Genomic DNA, 25,021 nt, shown 5'->3' with positions numbered 1-25,021 from the left:
AACTTCAAAGGGAAAAGCAGTCACTGAAGTCTAGCCAGGCACAAACACCCAGGCAGTATCGCTCACACTTCTCCCTTTCTCGCAAACACCTAGTGTGCATGCTGATTCTTACTTTCCATTGGCTGCAAGAGTTGCAGGAGCTGCTCCATATATTGTTCCATGAAGAACAAGTTCAGAAACCACATTGCTTTCTGGCTGTTTCTCTATAGAGTTGTTAACCTTCTTGTTCCAGACATGCCCCTGTGCTCTTGCAAGCTCCATGATGGACAGCTATGCAACACATGAAGTGTTCTTAGCGTGGAGCTGGTATAATGAAGGACACGAGTGGCGCTGTGGGTTAAACCACAGAGCCTAGGACTTGCCGATCAGAAGGTCAGCGGTTTGAATCCCCGTGACAGGGTGAGCTCCCATTGCTCAGTCCCAGCTCCTGCAAACATAGCAGTTCAAAAGCACATCAAAGTGCTAGTAGATAAATAGGTACCACTCTGGTGGGAAGGGAAACGGCGTATCTGTGCCCTGCGCTGGTTCGCCAGAAAGTGGCTTAGTCATGCTGGCCATATGACCCGGAAGCTGTACACTGGCTCCCTCGGCCAGTAATGCGAGATGAGCGCCACAAACCCCAGAGTCATCCGTGACTGGACTTAGCAGTCAGGGGTCCCTTTACCTTTATACATGCCACTCTGCTACCTGGTGAGTTCAAGGCACAGGAGCCCTGCTGGGGAAAGTGATTGGCAACTCCACAACATGTGGCTTTCTCTTTCAGGATTTCCTCCAGCTCTAGTTTCTCTCCACTAAAAATTGGCATGTGTTATTCCGTTCTTGTTAAGGATTGGTAGATAGGGATCCCTTTCCCCTTCCACCCAAGCAGGATCTGACTTCACAGGAAAGGGGACAGGGGACAGGCAGGGAGCTTGCTGTGCTGTTTAGAGTTGGCCCATCCTCTCTGCTCACTCTGGCATTCTGTACTGCAGTGGTGGAGAACCAGTTGCTCAACTACAATTCCCAGCACCCCTGACTATTAGCTATGCTGGCTGGGGCTGATGGGAGTTCTAGTCCAGCAGCATCTGGAGGGCCACAGGTTAGCACCCCTGCTGCAATGTCAAAGAACAGGCCTCTTGGCATGTGAAAGCAGGGTGGTAGTAGCTGCTGCTGGTATATGAAGCAACTGTCTGGGATGAGGATAAAAAGAACAAAGAGGAGCAATGTGTCCTGCTGGGATGCTGGCCTATCAAGCAAAACAGAAGGTGGTGGGATGAGTCAAATGGGTTGCCAGAGTCTAGATGGCCCATAGAGGAGCCAGACTAATCATTCAGACAGAGGTCCTCTTGATTGACTGCATCTTTGTTTTTCACCTCCCAAGCTGAGCACACATTGGATACAGCAGCTGTTCTGTTAGCATAGCAGCAGCAGCATATCTCCAGTCTCTGGGCAACAAGAGGATAGAATTGCTCTGCCCATCATCACCTCCCTTACAAAGCTATTATAGGGCAAACACAAGCAAGATTACAAAACATTTTGCATATTGAAAGTGCTATACAAACAATGATAAGTGGGAATAGATTGAGATCCTGGTTAAGATGGCTCTGGCTGCCTTTCAAAATGCAGGATATTCTAACAACAACTGCTTGCTCATATGTTTTAATGCTCCCTGTGGTACCATGCAGGCACTTGAAGAGTAACCGGCATAATAGACTTTTACGTTTGGAGTTATACAGTCCTGGGGAAACTTGGCAATCATAATTGCTAAAGTAAACAGTAGCTCCTGGCAATCACCTCTGCCCCTCCTGCTAATTCCCATCTGTTGTCTCAAGAAATGGCAAGAGGAACTTCACTGAGTTATTGTTTATATTGTTCTTTCCAGGGGCTGGATGGGTAATCCCAAACCTGATAAGATACTGCAGCTAACTAGAAGCCAGGCAGTAGCCAGAATCTGATGCTCCTTAGGTGCTTCTCAGAGATTGAACAAAAGTGTTGAAGAACAAAGAAGTCCATAGCGCAGTGGCCAAGCACATTACATATATACACATATTTAATACTAGTTGCTGCTGTTGTTATATATTTATTTATACTCCACCTTTCCCCCCGACATGGACTCGAGGCTGTTAAAAGTGGGGAAATTCTTTTTTAAGAGGTATGTTGTGATCTGCCAGGGAAATTTGGCTTTTGAAATTTATGTTGCGGTTTTATTTGGGTCTGAGTGAACTTCTGCTGGTGTTACTTTGTGTTGCTTTCATACCGTCAAACATTTGTTTTGTGATGACTAGGTGCAGATTTAGGAATCTGGATCTGCATATATCTCCCAGATCTGGCATTTACATTTAATAAAGAGCATCAAGTAAGGGCTTACCACACTTCCTTTTGTCGCAGCGCTTTAGCACTCAATTGGAGCAAACAGCAATTTGGGTTTGCTCTGATTTAGCACTAAAGAGTGGATTTTCCCTGGGAAAAGAGTGGCTCAAGCAGAAAACCACTTGGACCTTTGCTTTCTAGGCATAGGACAAGTGCAAGCCCTGCAAGAGGTAAAATCTCCGCTTGATACCTTGGAGAGCTGCTGCAGAGGTACACTAGATTTGATGAACTCATAGCCTGTCTCAGTATAACACAGATACAAAAAGCTATAAGCATTGACTCTCTGATTCAGTATCAGCGGCAGCCATATCAATATGAATTAACAAGTTGTACAATTAAACAGCCTGTTCAAACAAGCAAACTGTGCAGGATTAAATTCAAAAGTTGCAGAAAACCTCCACAATCACAAACATATTATTTCTACAGTGATATACGGAGGTTTGCTCTGTCAGTCTATTTCAGTTCTTTGCCATTAGAAGAACTGGAGCAAAATTCACATTTAAGTTTAATACTGCATTGGTACTGCAAACTTTCACACTGTCAGTTGACTTGTAATGCCAAACCATGATTTAGTGTTACATTAGTGAGCCTTGGGCTCACAAACTTCCTACCCTCCCCACCCCTCCTCTTATTTTACCCTAGGAAATCGACACATTCATATTTTCTAACACCCCTGGCACCTGCCCCCCAAACTCCCACATACTAAAGGGCTCTGGTGGTCAGGTATCCTGATGAAAGTCTGGTTGTATGTACGTCACTCGCAAGGCACAAAGAAAAACATATTCATCAGTAAGTCACAGCCTTGCTTCTTTGCGTCAAGATCTCATATGGAAGACACTTTTTTTTTAAGAGAAAGAAACATGTACGTGACTATGGATGCGTCTCTGGTGCACAGAAGTACTGCCGCATTCTCTGGACTACCTGAATTATTTATTATTGCATTGAGCTTGATTCTGTAAGCAAGGGCCTTCTGTAACAGATGGATAGTAGGCCGAGAAAATGATGTGCACGTGATACATTTAAACATCTGTGTTCATTATGCAAAAATATGAATGTAGAATGTAGCTTGATAAAAAGGGAAGGATAAGAAGAAGAGGAGTTTGGATTTGATATCCCGCATTATCACTACCCTAAGGAGTTTCAAAGCAGCTAACAATCTCCTTTCCCTTCCTCCCCCACAACAAACACTCTGTGAGGTGAGTGGGGCTGAGAGACTTCAAAGAAGTGTGACTGGCCCAAGGTCACCCAGCAGCTGCATGTGGACGAGACTACCGCTCTTAACCACTACACCACACTAAGCAAGTTAACAAGGTGAGGAAAGAAAGAAAGAAAGAAAGAAAGAAAGAAAGAAAGAAAGAAAGAGCTAAGCTGCTTTTGGGCTATAAGCTGGGATATATTGTACAATTTAAAATAAACGAATAACCTAGACATTTGCTACAACAATAAAGCAGGGAGATAAGTGTGTTTGCCCCTACTGTTGGCTTGGGGCAACTGCTTGGTATTCCTGCTGGATCAGGTCATTAATCCAGCATCCTGTTCTCACAGAGGCCAGCCAAATGCCTGTAGGAAACCCCGAAGCAGGGTCTGAGCACAACAGCCTTCTCTCCTTCTGTGGTTCCTAGCAATTGGTAATTGGTATACTTCTACCATGCACTGCTGGAGGAGACTCTTGAGAGTCCCATGGACTGCGAGAAGATCAAACCTATCCATTCTTAAGGAAATCAGCCCTGAGTGCTCACTGGAAGGACAGATCATGAAGCTCCAATACTTTGGCCACCTCATGAGAAGAGAAGACTCCCTGGAAAAGACCCTGATGTTGGGCACATGGAGAAGGGGACGACAGAGGACAAGATGGTTGGATAGTGTTCTCGAAGCTACCAGCATGAGTTTGACTAAACTGCAGGAGGCAGTGGAAGACAGAAGTGCCTGGCGTGCTCTGGTCCATGGGGTCACGAAGAGTCGGACACGACTAAACGACTAAACAACAGCAACCATGCACTGCATGACGAAGTACTTCTTTTTATCTGTCCCGAATCTTCCAACACTCAACAAATGGGAGAGGAAGAAAAACTCTTCTCTATCCATTCTCTCTATGCCATGAATAAGGTTATAAACTTATATGATGTCCCCTCTTACTCTCCTTACTCTCTAAACTAAAATGTCTCAAAGGCTGCAACCTTTCCTTACAGGAGAGTTTCTGGCCTTGAAGATTGAGTTTGGGTAGGGGGGGGCGGTTGCTAACGTCACCAGGTTTGGTGCTATTTTTGGATGTTTGACGATAAATGAGCTTTATGCTCTGTTATATTTTGCTGTATGGTAAATGAGCTGTTAAATTGCTGGGTTTTGTTCTATTGTGTTGCAGTGATATGCTTTTAATACGCATCCATATTGTACTACTTTATTTAGACTATTCTGATTTGTTCATGAACCACTTTGAACACAGATGTATTTTTTTAAGAAAATGCAGTATTTGTGTGAAACACAGTATATAAATACGTTGACTATGACTTAGTCACCATCCCCGTCTAGAAATTTGTTTTATGCATAGTAGCTGAAATCACCAATACTGAAATTCTTAGATAACTTAGCAAAGGGGCAGAAGAAAGCAGAGACACAATCACTTGTTAGTTTAACTGATGTGTGCGCACGTGCTGATACACCAGCAGTTTTGGAGCTTGGTTAAAAAAGCAGATCCTGAGGTTTGGTTCCAGCGCAGAATGTGAAAAAAGCCTGGTCCTGATGAACTATTTTTGCCTGGCGGTCACCAACGTGTTTCAAGATCTTCTGAGGAGTAGCATGAAGGCAAGAGTGACAGAGATGACATGGGAAAGTACTGTAGCTGACGTCTTTGATAGTGACATCAGACTCCTGGATGGGCTCCAGCAGGGTCTGGCCCTACCCCAGTGATAACAACTTGTAATCTTTTGGCTTGCTAGAAAATGTTATGCGACATTTTCACAGCCACATTTCCAGATGTTCAGACTCCCTTGCTTGTACGAAAGCAGCATGCCTTACTTTTACCACAAGCCTGGCTTAGAAGCCAGCTCAGCTCGTAGTCGTTGTCAATGGAAGACTCCTAGCGTGAGGTCATCCATTTTGTGTTCCCAGGCCTCTTGTGCTAAACATTGCCCACATTTTGCACTAAAGGCTGTTTTCTTTATTTATAGCAACGGAAAAGCTTAACAAAAGCCTCCTGGGAAAAGTTTGCCAAACCAAAACTAAATGCTGTATTGAGACACCTTGAACAGAACTGGGTTCAGGCTAGAGGGAGGGTGCTCAACTGTTTTATAGTGATCCTGATGTAAATAGTACTTGGAGGTGTTTTGGATTTATTATGAAAAATGGGTGTGGGTGCAAGAAAAAATAACAGTATAAAAAAGAATTCCCTGGATGCCAAGATCCGGGTGGAAAAACTCCAGCAGAGATTTAAAAAGGGGGACAGGCGACAAGAGTGTACAGTGGTACCTCTGGTTACGTACTTAATTTGTAGTGGAGGTCCATTCTTAACCTGAAACTGTTCTTAACCTGAAGACCACTTTAGCTAATGGGGCCTCCCGCTGCTGCTGTGCCGCCACAGCGCGATTTCTGTTCTCATCCTGAAGCAAAGTTCTTAACCCGAGGTACTATTTCTGGGTTAGCAGAGTCTGTAACCTGAAGTGTATGTAACCTGAAGCGTATGTAACCCGAGGTACCACTGTAATTTAAAAGTGGTTTCATTCTCTACTCCCAAGCTGTTTGTGCCTCACCATAATATTTCTCCATGCCAGTCTAGAAGGAAGCACTCACTTAGGAAAAAATGTTCTGGCTTATTATAACTTTGTTTAACATTAAAGCTAAACATTTACACTAAGCAGAGTGCAACTACAAATGCATTCTTTTATTATTGCCATTCCAAAAAAAAAAAAAGGTTCCCATGTTCCAAGAGAAAGACAATATAATCGTAACCAATTCCACTTTCTAACTCTGTATACAGCAAAGATGATTTTTAAAAGTTTATCTGCAAGTTCAAAATCTACATTCACCTTATACATTTTCCAGGTAGAAGAATGGAGATGTATCACATGTCAGAGACACTCAAGGTCCAATTTTTAAAAGAAATATCCCCCTAGGGTATTCTTGGCTTTTTCTTTAAAAATTCATTCTCTGAAGTATCAGATTTCTAGAGCGAGAGCTGAAGCACTGAACAAAACATTTGATACAAGCTAAACAAAGGATTTTATTTCACTATCTTTGCTCTCAGATAGATTCCTGTGTTCATGGTTTAATAAATAGCTTATCTAACTGATCACCATTATAAGCCTAAGGAAGTGAGTTCTATAAAATATGGATGATCAGGAAACCATGGTAACTACAGTTCAGATCTGAACAGAACTTTAGTTGGGTTTGGGGCGGGGCATCATTGCGTTAGAAAGAAAGAGTAAGTTATTTTAACAATTTTGTCATCTTATATTACGGTGACCAGATGAGGACAGGAGCCCTATAGCTTTAATAGGTGCATAGAAGAGGGAGTTTAATCAAGTGTGGGTTGTCATGCAAGCTCTGCTTGGTGAAACTCCCTCTTTTGCAAAACCATTAAAAATGCAGAAGCCCTTTCCTCCTTTGCATCTGGCCAACCTGACTCATCCAACTATGTGACAATAGTAATCTATGTTTGCTACATATCGCCTCCACAACCTGCTTTTGGGGGCAATGGTGTGTAATTGTTTCCACCCTGGTAAGTCATTCTGAATTGGGCTTCCTCCCAGGTAAGCAGGGTTAGAACTGCAGCCTTAAGGCTTCATTCTCTTTAACTGAAATCAAATAAATGAAATTTAAACATACTTCCCTTTATCACTGTACTGTGCCTTATGACTGTAGAAACTGTGTCACTCTCCGAGGTCTTTTTCAGGATCCTTTTTTCCATTTAATAGGAATTGTTATTCTTTGGGGAACAGCCTGGCTCCAGTCTTGTAACAACTTACATTTGTCTTGATAAGCCTACTGCACCCTGTTCTACTTCTCTAGTTCAGAGGTGGAGAACCTATAGCTTTCAAGATGTTGTTGGGACTCCATTTCCCAACAGCTAGAGCCAGCATGGCCAGGGGTAGAGGATGAAGGGAGATGTAGTCTAACTACACTTGGACAACCAGAGGTTGTTCTTCATCTCTGCGCTTTAGATCTCCATCCCTGCTTACAGAATCAGGATTCAAAATGACCTTTAATGAACTGGAGAACTAGGCGCAAACAAAATGAATTTCAATAGGGACAAATGTCAGGTTCTACACTTAGACAGGAAGACCAGCTGCACAAATATAAAATGGGGACACCTGGCTTGCCAGCTGTGCATGTGAAAAGGATCTAGAGGTGTTAGCAGACCACAAGCTTAACATGAATCAACAGTGTGATGCAGCAGCAAAAAAAGCTAATGCTATTCTAGTCTGCACCAACAGAACACAGTGACCAGATCCAGGGAAGTTTTCTCCAGCTCCAGAGACTAGGAACTTAACCAATGGCTTCAGGTTTAAGAAAGGAGTTTCTGACTAAACATCAGGAAGAACTTTTTGATGGTAAGAGCTGTTCAACCATGGAATGGACTCCCTCGGAAGGTGGTGGACTCTCCTTCCTTGGAGGTTTTTATACAGAGGTTGGGTGGTCATCTGTCATGGATACTACAGTTGAGATTCCTGTATTGCAGGGGGCTGTGCTAGATGACCCTTGGGGTTCCTTCCAACTCTATAATTCTATGAACAGTTGAGCTGGGAAAGACCTGTTCTGTTACCATGAAAAAAAAGCTGCTGACAATTGACAGTATTGAGCTAGATGGACACAAGGTCTGACTCACTATTAGGCAGCTTCCTATGCTCACACATAATTGATGCCTGAGGCTAAAAACAAGAAGTCAGCTCTGCGGAGACACATCAAAGCACTTGATTACACACACATTCAACACAGCATTGCTAAGTGCTTTCCAGCAATCCTGCTTTCCAACTGTGAACTGTTTCCTTTTGAATGGACACTGGGTCGTGAAGAGGAAGCGACATAAAAATGGTTGTTGACAAAGAAACAGCCTATGCAATGTGTAAAAGCCAGCTGTTTCCTCCCAAGACAGCCTATACATCTGAGCACCAAATGCCATTATTGAAGCCGGTTTCATCATTACCTAATAGGAAATACAATTTTAGATTGCAAATGATATCACTCAAGAGTTGTGACATGAGATTGAAATGTATCATTTCTTTTAGTCATTAAGCTAGGGAAGAAAAAGAGAGATAAAATTGTTGGCTTTAGTTTTCAGTTGCCGCAAAACAATGAAGGTTTAAAAACACCAGGGCAAAAAATCCCATGTCCTGGCCAATCAATATATCTGCAACTAACATGCATTCATATGAGACAAAAGACAGAAAGGTTGGGCACCATTGTAGGGGTTATTTAAATTTGCCTTAATTAAGAACATTTAATGTCATTACCAAACAAAGTGGGGGGGGGAGGGGTGTCCCCACATTTTCTTCAAATTTTGTTTGTAGAAAAAGAAGTTTTATTTCTCTCTGTCATAGACAGAGGTAGCCTTGGGAGGGATGATAATAATCACATGAAGAAGCAGTTCTGAGCTGGGGAACGCAGCTTGTGTTCTCTCTATGCATCAACGTCTCCTTCAGACAGGCTTCATATTTACTGGCAGTGAGCTGAATCCGGACTAAGTCTCTAATTATGAGCAGACCCACTGAAATAAGTGGGACTTATGATAGCCAATGGGACCTAAGTAGGTCATGACTAATTTAAGTCCCATTGATTTCAGTGGGCCATATCCAACACTGTAGCTCCACTGAAGTTCCATTGTACCCATGGAAGTTCCTTCTAACTTCCATGGGTACAATGAAACTTCCTATTCTTTTCCTTTGGACCCTTCAGAGCAGTTGGGGGGCATACTGGTGTAGGGAGGTGAGAAAATGAAAGTCCTGCTGCACCAGAGGAACCTTGCTGGAATAGTACTGGATACAGCTCAGTGTTTCTAAGCGTGTCTGGATGCAACCCAATATTTACAGTATACAAGCCTTTCACACACGCACAGCAAAAATGAAAGCAGCATGCATGCATAAATCTTGTGTGTGTTTGTATTTAGGTTAACATCTAGTCTGTGTTGACTTGTTACTTTATTTTTCAAGGTATATTATTGTTTTCATTCAATGCCATCATCAGGCTGGATACACGTTCCATTCACAGAAGGACCCCTTCTGTGAATGAGAGGATTTGAGATCTGTCAGAGGCTCATAGGAAGAGAGGAGGCAATTTTCTGAAGTCCCCCCCCCCTTGCTGCAGCCTCCCTCACCTCCATCCTTACAAAGCAGTTTAGGGGAGACTGCCCCACTTCGGTGAGTAGGTGTGTTCCACAAAAAGAGTTCTTATAATGGATCTTTGGATCCAGTCCAATAGGGAAACGACCTGTCTCAGAGAGATTAGAATCTAAAGTTTGACAATGGAGAGAGAAAAGAGGTAAGTGGCTATAGAACAGGCAAAGGATGAATGTGAACAAATGCAGTTAAGTTACACATACTTAGGATATGTTAGGGTTGGAGATGTCTCCTGTATCTCCTGGAATCATGGAGCTCAGTGTATAGTTTTGTTAGGTATTGCTGAATCACACTGGCAAATATTTAACCAAGTATGCTCCTCCCTGTATGGTTTCGAACATCTAAGAGAAAGTGAGAGATAAGAGCTGGCAATCAACAAGATGAAAGTAACCCTTTTGCTATGTTGACCTTGGGTGAAAAATGCCATAGACCATTTATTTTCCCCACACTGGCAAAAATAAAAAAATCAAGCTTTGCACATTGCAACAGTGAGATATTTAAAACCAGACTGAATAAAGCACATGAAAAAGGCCTGAAAGGAACAATATCATAATGGCAGCTGGATTCACTTAGCCAGCACTAATGCACAGAAAGGAGGAAAAGGCATACATGTACATGCATTTGGCCTGAGGCTGTGGATGGGTTTTGATCACCCATTCTCAATACACATCTGGAAGATCAGGTTAAACATTGCAAATGAAAGCACTCTTAGATGAGTCCAGTCAGCCAATATCGATTTGATATATCAGAGAACCTGAGTCTGGGAAATCAAAGAGCATCCTCCAGAGAGTTGGAATGGGGGGGAAAGAGGATCAGAAGCCCTAATTAAGTCATTGCAGTGTTCATTAATTCATCTAGAAGCAAGGAACATTTTTCAACAGAACACAGCAAATCTCATGTTAGTATTGCACAACCCCATTCTGACTGGCAGTAGTCTAGCAATCTGTGTAAGTACTAAATCAGAATCTTTCTGCTGCCATGGAATTTTGAAAACGAAACATTTCATTTTGCTAAAAGATCAAGTTTCTGGTCCTCATGGTTACACGGAAATATTTAAAAGATGAATACAATTCTGCACTCTTATTTTCCTAGGTCCCACTTTTTTTTTTTTACCCAGACCTCAAACACTGGAATTAAAATCCAAATTATGAAAACCACTTGGTAACAACTGAAAAATGCATGTAATTTAATCAAGCATTTCTATCTAATTTGCATTTATTAACAAGAGAATTTGACTTTAATATTCAAATGTTGCTTTTTTTAAAAAAAAAGTATAGCATACAAGTCTAGCAGGCATCACCGACATTTTTGGCGAGTGGGCACCTTTGGAATTTGAGAAGGTGCCACGAACACCAGTCACAAAATGATGCCATGGGGGTATGGCATAACACAAAGGGCTGCCACATCATCCACCATTATCACTTACAGAGTAGCTCTTTGCACCTCTCCTCAAAATGGGAGGGTGGGTGTCTAATCAAGGCACCAACAAGATGTGGACATGTTTAAGGGAGTGTCTCCAATACAGGAGAAGCAGAACTAGTGCAAACAAACTGAGCAGGAAGAGCAAATAAGTCTCTGGTGTAGTGCTGATTTCTGAAGGAACATTTACTACAATCTTTTGCAGGTGTCATAGGTGGTACTGGCAGAGCACACTAGCACCCACAGGGTTTGCATTAGCAACCCCTGATCTAGATTCAGTTACTCAGTCTCTATAACTGAGGGTTGTTTGCTTGTTTTACACATGAAAAATACTTGCTTTGAAGGATCTCAAACTGTAAACATTTTAAAAGTCAGTCCAACTGAGTATTAACATGCTTACTTCCAGGTAAGTGTAGATAAGAACACAACCTGATAGCACCCAGCGTGACACAGAACTGTCTCACAGTTATACCCAGATATGATAGCCATGTTCAAATATATAAAAGGATGTCACATAGAGGAGGGAGAAAAGTTGTTTTCTGCTGCTCCAGAGAAGCGGACACGGAGCAATGGATCCAAACTACAAGAAAGAAGATTCCACCTAAACATTAGGAAGAACTTCCTGAGAGTAAGAGCTGTTCGACAGTGGAATTTGCTGCCAAGGAGTGTGGTGGAGTCTCCTTCTCTGGAGGTCTTTAAGCAGAGGCTTGACAACCATATGTCAGGAGTGCTCTGCTGGTGTTTCCTGCTTGGCAGGGGGTTGGACTCGATGGCCCTTGTGGTCTCTTCCAACTCTATGATTCTATGTGAATATCACCCACAATACTCACTGTCTATGGCACAAACTACCAAAGAACTGAACAACTGTATGACATAATACCACCCTTTGTCCTCAATTGTTCACTTCTATGGCTGGCATTGCATCTTGTATCATAACTGCTGAATATGTTATGCATTTTAATTCTTAGAGCAAGGAGTAGACAGGTGATAGCCACTGGCTTCAATTGTTTTAAGGAGAGATCAGCTATATTCATGGAGAATAACTCTACCAGTAGTGATTTGCCAAGACTAATAGAACCTTCAAATTTAATGGCAGTCTACCGGGGAAGCACAATAGGAGGAGCCAGCTATGGCCTTCAGGCTGTGTGGTTAGTGGGTTTTCTGGTTAGTCAATGTGTGAAGCAGAATGCTTGGCTAGATATACTTTTAAGCCTAATAATCAGAAAAGCCCTTCCCTTACACCAGCAGTTTTCAATTTAAGAGAACGTCTGCTGAAACACTGGTGGTAATACCAGCCCAACACATTTTGCTGTCTGGAGCAAAGCTGAGCTTTAAAATGGACAAGATTACAAGTAGATCCTGGTTAACTTGGCAAACTGAACCTTGTGAAAAAATAATGTCATTTAAGGTTGAATTCACAAAAAGCAAGCTGCACATCTGATAGGCTACTTCTACAGGGTCCTTGGCAGAAATATGGAGAAAGATGCCAATACTAATAATGCTCTTTATATCCACTCTTGTGCATGACTTGGCTGTCAGGTAGAGGACTGATGCAAGAACTCCTGCCTTTCTGTCCTTCTCCAAGGCTGTGATTACTCCTTACCTCATCTACTATTTCACTTCTGTTCAAAATGGATGATGACAACATGACAAAGTTTAGTGTTGATATCTGTAGGATTAATCAAATTCCCTTGATACCTGTCAGTGAACAGTTGGAAGGGGAAAGCTATTCTCTGGTGCTCAGTTACCAGCTTGTGTTCAGTAGTCAAAGCTGGTGGGAAATTGTAGGTATGGAACATCAGCAAAATAGTATACAGCTCCAGCAAAACATTTCGCCCACATCCAAAACAGAGTTTGGAGCTCCATGAAAATATTATAGGTGGAGTGCAACATGGCATTAAGGCAATTGTTTCATCCGTGAAATTAATTCTGCTTGCATCTCTCCCCCCCCCCCAGCATGTCTCCTAAATCTGTTCTAGGGGTTCCCCCAACCCTCTGGAGAAGATTTTGGGAGGCTGTTGGGAGAGCACAGGGTTGGGAAAACATGAAAGTCCTACTGCCCATAAATCCTTGCACTGATTAGCAGAATATCACCCTATGAGAATTAACCTAAAATATATAGCCCTTACCTACTGGCAAGGATAGGATAACAGATTTACCACCCTTGGTACCTTCAAATATTGGGGCCACTAGATCTGAAAGCATATATGGCCCTCAGTTAGTCCCATGTCGTAGTGACTAACATTTTCATCCTCTTTGGATCTTTTCACTGAGGTTTGTCCTGCAGTGACTATGTCCGTGTCCTGGCCTGCACCGCACAGGAGCACAACCAGCACTGCACATTGATTGAGCTGGCTCAGCTAAAGAGAAGAAACCGAGGGTTCATGTACGGTCACTGCCTTGGATCTCTAATGAGAAAGTCAAGCAACAAATTTTGCCAATAAAGCCTAACAGAGAAAATGGGACACCCACCTAGGAAAAATTCAAGGTCCTTAAACAGCTATTCCAAAATGCTTTGGGAAGAAATGCCCTAACCACTGTCTTTCTGCGGGCTTGGATTTGCACCTACCAGTCTCCCCATTAACACCCCATTAGCACCCACAAGACTTCATCCCCATCCCAATGTTTTCCTGGACCTCTCCCCACTACATGCAGGTGTTTCTCCATCCTGATCATTTCAGACTTTCCAAGGATTTAAAAAAACACCTGTATTAAAAGGATGGAAGGTTCAGGGCAACACTGGAATGGGGAGGGCATCATGTGGACGTCCCTACATTAATGGGAAGATAGGAAAGTTGCAAGTCTACCCTTTGCTCCAATGTGCAAAAGCCCTCTAAGGCTCAGGTCAGGGGCAGGAGAATGTAAGCAGTCTTCCAGAATAGCAGAACTGAATGTTTATGAGGAACTGAGGGACACCCCTGCCAAATGTGCATCCAGGTCAAAATAATAAGTTGGGTCAGACAAGCCCAGATGGCTCAAAATAACACAACATGTGCCTCCTGCTCCACGGAAAGGGCAAAAAATGGTCAGCCAATTTGACCAGAGGGCAACATTCTTGTGCATGAATAAACTGGGACTGCCATTATAGACTCAGGGCTGGAGAGGAGCTAAGCATCATCTAGTCTAGTTCATGTCTGTCCTGCACCAAACACTCCACCCAAATCCTAGCATGCTACCAATGCTCATAAAAAATGAGCAAGGATGTGGCAGAGGAACTTTGTTTGCAGCAGGATTATTTAAAACAGACTGCAAAACTGATTTCAAACTGAACGAGAAGAGCTCTTTAAAAACAAAACAACACCCATATACTCATCCTGTGTGCTTTTCAGACCACCTGGGAAGGTGCAGCCTGTTCCAAACAGTGTCCTTATATAGGCTATGTTACACAACACTGCACCCAAGAGACACGATTGCGCCAAACTGAAATGCTTGCAAAAACCCCTATGCTCACCTTCTTCCTTGGTGGTAAAGGTGCTTCATAAAGTTCATCAGTGGGACACAGCACACACTCAGAAACCCTATCCCACCCACTTCACTTTCCAAATCATTTCTCTGGCTCTTTGCAAACCCAAACAGCCAGCCTTGTAAAATGCTTCAGGGATGACACCCATTGCCAGGACATGCAGCCTTGCCTTGGCAAAACTGGACATTAATGGCACCCCCCTCCCATGCAAGCATTATTCAGCCCCCATCTATGTACTCACATAATGCTTGGATGGGTTTCGCCTTTTTTCCACGTCCACCACATTAGCATCCAGCACGCTGTAGGACAGCATCTTCGTCCCCAGGAAAACCAGGAAATGCAAACAGAGTCCAGATGTATCCTTGTATTATGATGAGTGTGCTTATTCTTTCAGGATGGCTCCTTGGCGCTCAAGAAGGATTTCCTAGGAAGCTGGTGCCTTCCCTTCTCTCTCTCTCCCTTTTTTTCTTTTCTTCGTTGCTGGCACCAGAAGAGAAGCAAAACTTCCCCAAGCTTCAACAGAAGGAGATGTCCTTAAGTATATATATGTATGTATGTATGTATGTATGTATGTATGTATGCACCAATCTTGGAGAGCCTGGTCACACCGCTTACGATCCTCCCCTTGGCCCTGGGAGAGAGGAAAGGGCAGAAATGGTCTTCGGCCACTTTCACAAGAGCTCGGCTCTGGTGGGACTAAGGGGGATTCCTTCTGGTCCAAGGCTGCGTTTATATGGATGGGAGGGAGTCTCTATTCAGTCCCCCCTTCCCCCTCCTAAAGGCGGATCAAGTTTTGCAGTCCCTGTACGGATCCCCGGCGCGGTGTCCCGCGTGCTCGTGTGTCTATATGCCTGCCTGCCTCCTTTTCCCTCGTCCCTACACCCGAGTCGCCGCTGAGCGGTTCTCTTCGGCCCCCGCTTCGTGCCCAACAGCGGCGGATCCTTGGCAACGCTCCTTGGTGCAGCTGCTGCAGCCGCCCCGGGGGAAGGAAGGAAGGAGGAGGCAGGCAGAAGGCGGCGGGCCGGCTCGGGCAGAGGCGAGCGAGCGGCTGGGCGCGAAGCTCCCTTCCCCTGCCTTCTCGGCTTCGCCTCCTGCTGCCGCGATCTGCACTCCGCGCGGAACAAGGCGAGGGGCTGGAGGAGGAGGAGGAGGAGGAGGGGGCGGCCGGTCGGGAGGCAGGAGGGCTGGGCTCTGCTTGCCGCCCGCGGAGGGGAGGAGGGGGCCCGGTCTTCCCCCGGACAGGAGATCCGAAAGGGGAGTGGGCGATCACCTCTCCACGCCCAAGCCCCGAGGGGGCGCTGGGCGGCCGACGAAGCTTGGCCCAGGCGGCTCCACCCCCTTCAGAAATAATGACTTTGCGAGCCGCTGCGGGGTGGGGAGAAGTTCCCCGGGGACGGGCGAGAAAAGAAAGGCAGAGGAGATAACAGATTTCTTTAAGAAGACGGAACAACCGGCTCCCTTTGGGGACTGCTGTTCTTGGGCTGGAGGCAGGCGAGCGGAAGAGATTAGGGTGCAATCAACTCTCATTTACCTGGGAGTAAACCCGACTGAATTCTTTGGGGACTACTCCTATTAGAGGTGGTTAGGTTAGCAGCCCTAATAGGGGTCTGCAGGTGGGCCTGTATTGCCACTGCCCCCCCCAATCCCCCCTCCCTTGTTGCTGGCATCCAACTGTCCCGGGAGCCTCCAGGGGTGAAGTCAAAGTTAGCAGCACCAATGTGACCTCCCTGGGGTGCAAGGCTGGGCAGTGTGTATGGAGGTCCTGGGCTGTTCAAATGACAAGACCCCTGTCTCAGTCTCTCTAATGTGGTCCAAACGGAAGCAGAGCAATATGTTTGGCACCAGCTTAGCGGCAGGTGTTGCTGGAAGGAGACCTACAAGGTGCCATCCTACTGCTTTCGAAACTTCCACCTTTACTTGCATGTTAATTCACATTCCTAACATGGACTATTTAACTTGCTCATTGCTTGATTTGCACCCCTCTACCCCTTGTATAACTGCGGGAGGCAGTGGAAGACAGGAGTGTCTGGCGTGCTCTGGTCCATGGGGTCACGAAGAGTCGGACACGACTAAACAACTAAACAACAACAACAACCCCTTGTATAAATATGGTCTGAAGCCCAACATCAAAAAAACTAAGATCATGGCCACTGGTCCCATCACCTCCTGGCAAATAGAAGGGGGGGAAATGGAGGCAGTGAGAGATTTTAATTTCTTGGGTTCCATGATCACTGCAGATGGTGAATAGCAGTCACGAAATTAAAAGACGCCTGCTTCTCGGGAGAAAAGCAATGACAAACCTAGACAGCATGTTAAAAAGCAGAGACATCACCTTGCCAAGAAAGGTCCGCATAGTTTTAACTATGCTTTTCCCAATAGTGATGTATGGAAGTGAGAGCTGGACCATAAAGAAGGCTGATTGCCAAAGAATTGATGCTTTTGAATTATGGTGCTGGAGGAGACTCTTGAGAGTCCCATGGACTGCAAGAAGATCAAACCTATCCATTTTTAGGGAAATCAGTCCTGAGTGCTCACTGGAAGGAAAGATCCCAAAGCTGAGGCTCCAATACTTTGGCCACCTCACGAGAAGAGAAGACTCCCTGGAATGTTGGGAAAGATGGAGGGCACAAGGAGAAGGGGACGAGAGAGGACGATATGGTTGGACAGTGTTCTCGAAGCTACCAGCATGAGTCTGACCAAACTGCGGGAAGCAGTGGAAGACAGGAGTGCCTGGCGTGCTCTGGTCCATGGGGTCACGAAGAGTCGGACACGACTAAACGACTAAACAACAACACCCCTTGTATAAAGCAACTGGAATCTCAATATGTATTCCTTGTGGATTTCAGATGAGGCTGCCCAACAGAATGAGACAGCCCTCTGAAGACCACAGGTAGTGATAAAGGGGATTCATGTCTAATTGCCATATACTCTTTATTCTGATATCAACCTGCTAGCTATTCAGTAACAAGCTGGCTGCAAGATAGCCAAAGTAACTTTCAGTGCTGCGGTGTCTTGTACTTGAGAACAGAAAAAAAGGCTACTTTAGGATTTTCATGTTTTGCTTGGTTTTTTCAGAAGGCATAGCATGTGTTAGTTCTGCGCCCACACCCAAATCAATCTTATTGTCTTTATCATCGTTAGTGGCTGGTGCCCAGTGGGGCTGGTAGGGCAGAAGGTAGGGAGGCCAGCAGCAGGTGGAGCCAGAGCCAATGGAGGTAGTGATACCTAATTTCAATTTTATCCTCCTCCCTGTTGAGTTCTGCAAGGGCAACACCGAGACCAAGGAGGAGGAAGCTGACAGGCAATGCCACCCCCTAGACTAGTTGTTAAGTTAGAAGGCAGGCAGATGGGTAGGGGAGGGCTGGCTGAGGGCAGACTTAGGCTGGTGAGGCAGTGCCACATTCATCCTAATGGAACAGCTGCCACTGTAGCTCAGACGTCGATAATGAGTTGTGCTTGCAAGAGAATGAAAAAATCTCAAGCAGGGCACAATGTTACTAGGACTGAAGTGCTAAGGAATAATATGTTGTCTGCATAAAAAAAAGATGACCAACTCTTGCATATCATGCTGAGCAGGTGAAATTAACTTACAATAGCAGAAAAAGGAATTTGCCGTTTTAGCTCCAAAAGGTAAAATTACCAAAATAATCAGGTGCACAAGTGTAAGACTGGTGACACTTGGCTTCACAGCAATAAGATCAGAAAAAAGGAACAAGGGCTTTTAGTAAGCTACTGTCTCTACATGAGCTAGCAATGCTATGCAAGTCTAGGGCATTGTTAGGTGATCTGGGGGAGCTGAGCCCTGGGTCTTTTGCACACTTCAGGTCTTCTGCCCTTTCCCTTCCCTCTGAAAGTAGACCTAAAATTACATACATGTATATAACTTAGGAAATAAAACTTTTGTGCAAATCTATGTCATGGACCTGTGCTTTGAATCCTTTTAAAGACCTAACGTCCTTGGCAACAGCTAAAAAGTTGACTACAATTTAAGCTGTGTCAACAAAAGCATGAAAAGCAATGGCACCACTCTATTCTGCTTTGGTCATACCTCACATCAACTGTGTCCAGTCTAAGGAGGATACCAACAAACTTGGCCATGTCCAGAGAAGGGTGTCAAAGATGGTGAGGGACTTGGCGTCTGAGGAGGAGAGTTTGGAGGAGATGGGCATGTTTAGCCTGGAACAAAAGACAAATAAGAGTTATGATGCTCAAGGTGCATGATTCACAGGAGCAAGCTCAACAATCATGCTAATTCTACCAGGAGCACCCAAATAATAGGTCAGTTTGCATCTATTGGGTACTGTGATGTCGAACTCCACTCTATCCACTATCAACTTTATATTTACCTTTTATGGGCACTTGGGACTTCTATGATACATATCAGTGAGTATACTGTGTGTGCAAATAAGTAAAGTGTTCCAGTTGATGCTAATTAGACATGCCCAATGACTGCCACAGAACTCCGCTGTATTCTGGAATCTTGCCATTCATGGTTTCTGGAAGGAGTCACGCATATAGATTAAAATATTACAATATCTTTTGGAATATACAGAAACTCAAGACTGACTTTGTGGGAGCCATTTCCCTGAGTGCAAATGTAATTTTCTTTAATTAGGTGACTTTAAACCCACTCTTCATTAAATCAATCCCAGAATGGGGGGCAACATGAAAAATAAACCCTTATACTGTATAAAACATTCATGTCTCACATTGAATATAACTGATCTGTAGAAAGGACTTTATGATCTGAAAATAGAGACCATGTATGTACTTTTGTAACCCAATAAAATATTTAACATGAAATATAAACAAAGCAATAAAAAAGCAAACCACCACAACATTAAATCAAATAATGGCACGAGCAGTCCTTACTTCATGGGATGACAGCATCAGTAACATACGCTGTTGGGTGCAAGTGCATTGCAGAAAATGGCAATTAGCAATAGGGTGGAATCCCACCCTACATAGGAAATATGTAGCAAGTATCACTGCCAACAGCCGAATTACTATGGCAAATTACAAACAAGGATATACAACTAGCAACAGTGATAATCACACATAGAATAATTTCTGCGGGGAGAAAATGATTACATGGCCTATATTCAAACCCTGCGTAAACAGACTTCAAGACACTGATTTTTATGTAGATGGCTCCTTTGGAATGCTTTTGGTGAAAAGCACTACAGAGAGTTGTGCAAATAAAGAGGGGGGTCATACCAAAATTTTCTCCCACATTTTTCTTCAATTAGAAAAGAAATTGTGTTTGAAAGGTATCTAAGGGGAGAGAAAGCTTGTGAAATTCTTGTGGGTAGGGTGCAAGTTTTTTATCCCTATGCTTTTGAGGTGGTCAAGGGATGTTTGTGATTGTCCTTTTTTTAATTCAACAAAATAATCAGTGGTCCGCACTCTACAGACTTCCCAGGTGCCCAAGCTTCAGTTCAAGCTCAGTGGAAGACACCCTCCTATGCATTTCCCCCCGATCAGGAACTGTGGGCATCCAGGGAGGCTGCAATGTGTTGGATAACAGTTTACTGGAAAGAAAAACACACCTCGAGTCACCTTGCAACAATGTAACACCCTGCACTCATAAAAAGGGTACAGAAATTGCAATATGTCTAGATAAAAAGGCAGAAAATTGGAAGGCAGATGTTAAGCACAGCACTAGTCACAAACCACTACAGTATACATTAAAAAATTGTAAAGGTTGAGGGAAATGCTTTATACTAAAACTGGAGGCTGCTGCTGTCTTATGGATCACCCTGGGACATATACAATAGATTTCCACACTAGGTTTTATGTGATATTCACAGGATTCTTAGCATAGGTGAGGTTCCTTCTCATTGATTAGTGCATCACAATAACTCGTGTGTCAGTTGGCTCAGATAGGTGATCAGTTGATAGAGGGAACAATCACATGAAAACATAGGAATGTGTATCTATCCCCAGTTTCTGAAAATAATTCAGTGTTTTCCTTGATGCCTTGTATTAACCAATTAGGTTACTTTCACAGTTACACAATGTTCAGCCCCCCTGCAAAAAAAAAATAATCATGTTCCTATAACATTATTTTAAAAGCACAAACTATGGATCAAGAGGAAACCCCAGATATCCAAACCAGACCTAAGAATTTGACCACCCCCAATGAGAACAGAGAAAGAGGTGGCTACCTTAGTTTAACAAAACAAAAACAAGACACGCATATGAACCTTGGGTCTAAGGTAAACCCAGGATTTGCTTTGAAGGGAAGGCTAGGCTAGAGCTTACTTTAAATGCAGTGAGATCTCATCTCTTTGAAATTGAATCTGATGAATCTGACCTCTTCATCTGTAAAATAGGGGAGGAATAACAAGAAATGGGAATATATATATATATATTTTGCTATCCTTACAAAGTTATTGTGATGCTCTGTAAGATGAGCACCTCTATGTATTATGTATTCAGAGCTTTCTCCCTTGAAGCTACGTGGACGTACAGTAAATGTTTTACTCACTCTATCTCCACACGTCGCTTGCAGCATGGTTCTATGTTCTCCCAATGCTGCCGATAGTACGTCGACTTGACTTTTCAACTGTAAGTTCTGTTGCCATAAGTCCTGTAATGTTAGCTGGAGCGCGGGGGTTTCTCCTTGCCCAACTGGCGCCACAGCTCCCTCCATTTTGGCTTCTCCTTCTTTACTTATAGTGAAGAGGCACAGAGCAGAAGGTATTCTGTCAGGACTGGTCGTTGTCCTCTTCAGATCACCACACAAACGCTTCTTGTTCTTTTATAAAACTTTTTATTGCGTATTAACAAAACATTCTTATAAACGGTTCTTAACTATTATTCCTCAGAGTCACTTATTTCAGATACCTTCTGAGCTCTGCTTCTCCGTGACCAGTCACCCTCAAAATGGCGAAGGCGCCTTTCCCTTCGTTTTCCCGCTCTTTTTTCTAACCTCCTGGCTAGAGCTGGCCTGTATCTCCCCCCTTCCGAATCTGAGCTAGAACTTAACTCTTGCCTTTGCTGTGAACAGCCGGTCCCTCCCTGTTGTTCCTCTTGCTCCCTTCTATTAGATTCACTGCTCTCCTCCCCCCCTTGGGGAATGCTTTCTCTCTCTGATAAACTGAAAACTTCTAACTCTTCCCTGACACTCTATCCCCTTTTTCAAAGTTCCTCTAGTGTGTGGACATCTTTGCATGTGGGAGAAAGATACATTAAGGGTAACAATGCACTTTCCCCCACCACCTTTGAAAATATTGGTAGAATTTATTGATGAGTGAACTGAAAACCGGTCAAGAGATCCAATGCACAGAGCTTTAGAGAGGAAGGCTAGCCACCATGTTCCAATTGTAAACGCTAAGGTACATCTCAACTGCTCACTGCAGGAGGAAACTGCTTATATTATTGTAAGGGAAGAAAAACAAAACATTTGTAAATGAGGGCAACCCATGGGAGGGAATGTGCTGGTTTATCCAAGCTCCATTCTGATCACAAGCATCTATTGTGTGCCTATGCCCCCTTCTTTCTATATTTCAGGTGGTCTTTGCAATGCTGGCAGCCTGAAACTTCTTGACTTGTAAATTGAGAACTTGATCAGGAAATAGCTGAAAGAAAACAAACAAGGACAACCAGGCCTTCACTGTGCTACTTTCAAAGTGGCTATTTTTGTCCAGACATTTTGAAGCCTCCTTATTGTGCAGAGGGAGTGAAAGGGACAGATAAACACACTCTGTATCAGCAAAACCAGCATAACACAACACGTTCAGGATAACAGCACCTGTCAACCAATGATTTTCAAACTCATGTGTGTTTGTGTGCGTGTCTTTATACAAACCAGCCAATGATGGTCAGATCATTTCCATATGAGGCCAGCAACTTTTTCTTTTGCTAAACCCATTAATGGAACTGGAACATGTCAAGTACCTTGCCAAGGTGTATATGTTCATAGATCATTATTTAAAATGCACTCCGGCTAGGAAATGAAACTCTGACTCACTATGACAAAAAGGCTCTAATCCCATTCATCTGATAATACACGACTGGGAGTTAGGCTCTGCTATGCAATAAGAGATAGCATTATCCATAACCTTGACAGAATGCTTTCTACCTTGGCATGAGATGTCTTCTGTAGAAATCACAATTTCCCATTTCCTTCTTCCCTCTTACTCCGCTGCTGTGTTATCTATGACTGCCACAATTGCAATGCTAGACATGCAAGAATCTTGATTTAGTCAAAAGAAGCTCAAAGACTAGAAAAAATTCTGATTCACTAATACTGGGTGCCCCAATCAACAGAGATCACCGCTATAAGGAAGTATTTTTCATGCCCAGTCCCCAGTCCTGCACTAACTCTACAGTATGCCATATAAGGACAGCAAGAACACACTTGTCCCATAGTAATGGTTTCTGCATGATTAAGATATTCCAACAAGTGCTGAGCTTCATAAGATAAAGTGACTCAAAATTTCGACTAAGTGAATAAAACCCCAAGCCTTTGTGAAGCATTCTGAAAAATATGCTACGTAATTTGAATACATTCTGCATGCAGAGGTGCTGCTGGGCTCAGAGGTGTTGTAGAAGTCTAGTGTTGCAAAAGCAAAAAAGTAGTGTCCTTGAGCTTCACGTCCTGTTCTTGAGGTGTCCAAACTACCGGAAGAGAAATGGCATAATACACCTTTCCTCCATGTTTTTACATGCCATTGCTTGAAGCTCTTGAGTCACATTGTACCTGCCTTGGAGACTAACCTCAGCCAAGCTTCTGAACCTGGCTTATCTGCTTGCCTTAATACAACTTAAGTGCAACTTAATACAACACTGCACATATTTAAACGCACTCCCACAGGAGGCAGTAATGGCCACTAACTTGGGTGGATTTAAGTTTTGGACAAATTCATGGAGGATAAAGCTATGAATGGTTACTAGCTGTGATGGCTATGCTCTGCCTCCATAGTGGGAGGCAGTAAAGCTTCTGAATAAAAGTTGCTGGAAACTGCAGGAGAGGAGCGTGCTCTTGTGCTTGGGTGCTGCTTGTGGGTTTCCCACGGGCATCTAGTTGGCCACTGTGAGATTAGGATTCTGGATTAGATGTGCCATTGGCCTGATCCAGCAGGCTCTTCTTATGTTTGTTTGAATATGCTTTAGTAACAGTGACTTTGCTAGTTCTTTCTAGTCCTCCTTGAATTTCATAGCTTGGTTTCTTGATCACTTCTCCAAGCAGTGCCCCTCTCTGGGTTATTATTATTATTATTAGCCAAATTCAATGTTAATAGCTTGTTAATCCATTCAATAAATCTGTGTACAGTATTTGAGGGACACAGTTGCAAGTTCCAGCTCATGCTCAAGTTTGCTTCAACAGCACCACACTGTGGCTAGACACATACTAGCAGGTCCTGTTCTGCCATGCTTCCTGAGACAATAGTACAAGACGAACAAATCAGAACTTGGAAGTTCTGAGCTAGGAGATCTGAGGTCTACCCTACGGATATTATGTTAGTGGAGCCATGAGATAATACATCTATTTAATTCCACGAGACTCCGATTTGTTCCCCTGCAAGGACACTTTAAAATATAGGGCATCAAGAAAACACATTCCATTGCTAACTAAGATGTAAAAAGACATTTCTCCTGGCATCAAGATAATATAGGTAAGAGGATAGGGCAGATTTTTTAAATTTTACAGCAAAAAAAATCCCCTGCTAAGTAATTTGTAGTCTTGGGGTTCAAAAAGCAGAAAAGTAGGTTGACTCCTTTCTTTGAGAATTCCAGAGAAGTCCAGAAACAGCTTGAGTTTCCGCTGGCCCAGGTTGGGGGACCAACAGGGGTATGGTGGCAGTTCTACCATGCAAGGCTGGCTTTCACCCTGGCGATTTGGCACCCTACTAGAGTCCATGGGGTTGGTACCCCGGGGTTTGGGTACAACAGTCCTGGGGTTTGGGAGCTGGAAGGAAGAAACGAGATCTTGTTTTAAGCTGGGATTCTTTCCACCCCCATCTGATTTTGTGCCTCCCCCTCCTTCATTTACAAGTTGCCTTGAAGTTGCCCATCCACAGTTAGCAGCACATGGTCAGCAGGCATACAAGTCAACTGTTGTCTTTCCCCAATATAGTAATTATTTCCAAATTTTAGGCAGATTGCAATATTTCTGTTTAAATACAGTAATTATTTATAGACTTTCACCTATACATCCAAGTTACCAAATTCAAATTTTATACAAAAGCAGTGTCCTTCCCGCCCCGCCCCCCTTGGTGATGTATCTGGCAGCAGATCTCAATTTGCTTCACATTTGTGGACGTGACAGTTATGCATGTATAAAGCAGTCTATGTGGTGGCTGGAATGACACACAAAGACTTCTTATGCCAAAACCACAGCGCACCAGAGCAAATGAGAGACTCTTGCCAGATAGTACTACTTGGAAAAGGGCTCTTATCTGCTGGATGCCTGCCAAAAGGATGCATGCGCTAAACAAGGGCATTTGTAGATCAA

General features: G+C 43.6%; 1 protein-coding gene across 4 annotated transcripts in view; it reads right to left on the bottom strand.

The window, feature by feature from the left end:
- The window catches only part of SH3PXD2A (SH3 and PX domains 2A), a 260,873-nt gene extending 239,963 nt beyond the window's left edge, over nucleotides 1–20,910 (bottom strand). The window contains exons 1-4 of one of the 4 annotated variants that reach the window (XM_083505057.1): nucleotides 20,824–20,910; nucleotides 18,906–19,055; nucleotides 18,608–18,735; nucleotides 14,801–15,072 (exon numbers count right to left, since the gene is read on the bottom strand). In XM_083505057.1, the coding sequence (XP_083361183.1) occupies nucleotides 14,801–14,872 (72 nt within the window). In that variant the 5' untranslated portion in view covers nucleotides 14,873–15,072; nucleotides 18,608–18,735; nucleotides 18,906–19,055; nucleotides 20,824–20,910. Of the gene's footprint in view, nucleotides 1–14,800; nucleotides 16,128–18,607; nucleotides 18,736–18,905; nucleotides 19,056–20,823 lie in introns of those variants that run through there. The other 3 variants (XM_083505058.1, XM_083505059.1, XM_083505062.1) reach the window with 3 other exon arrangements.
- Between the last annotated feature and the right edge of the window lie 4,111 nt (nucleotides 20,911–25,021).

The sequence above is a fragment of the Podarcis liolepis genome (assembly GCF_965112155.1).
Source record: "Podarcis liolepis genome assembly, chromosome: 5".
Lineage (NCBI taxonomy): Eukaryota > Metazoa > Chordata > Lepidosauria > Squamata > Lacertidae > Podarcis > Podarcis liolepis.
The sequence above is the reverse complement of the archived record's forward strand: the minus strand, read 5'-3'. Positions and strand labels throughout refer to the sequence as shown.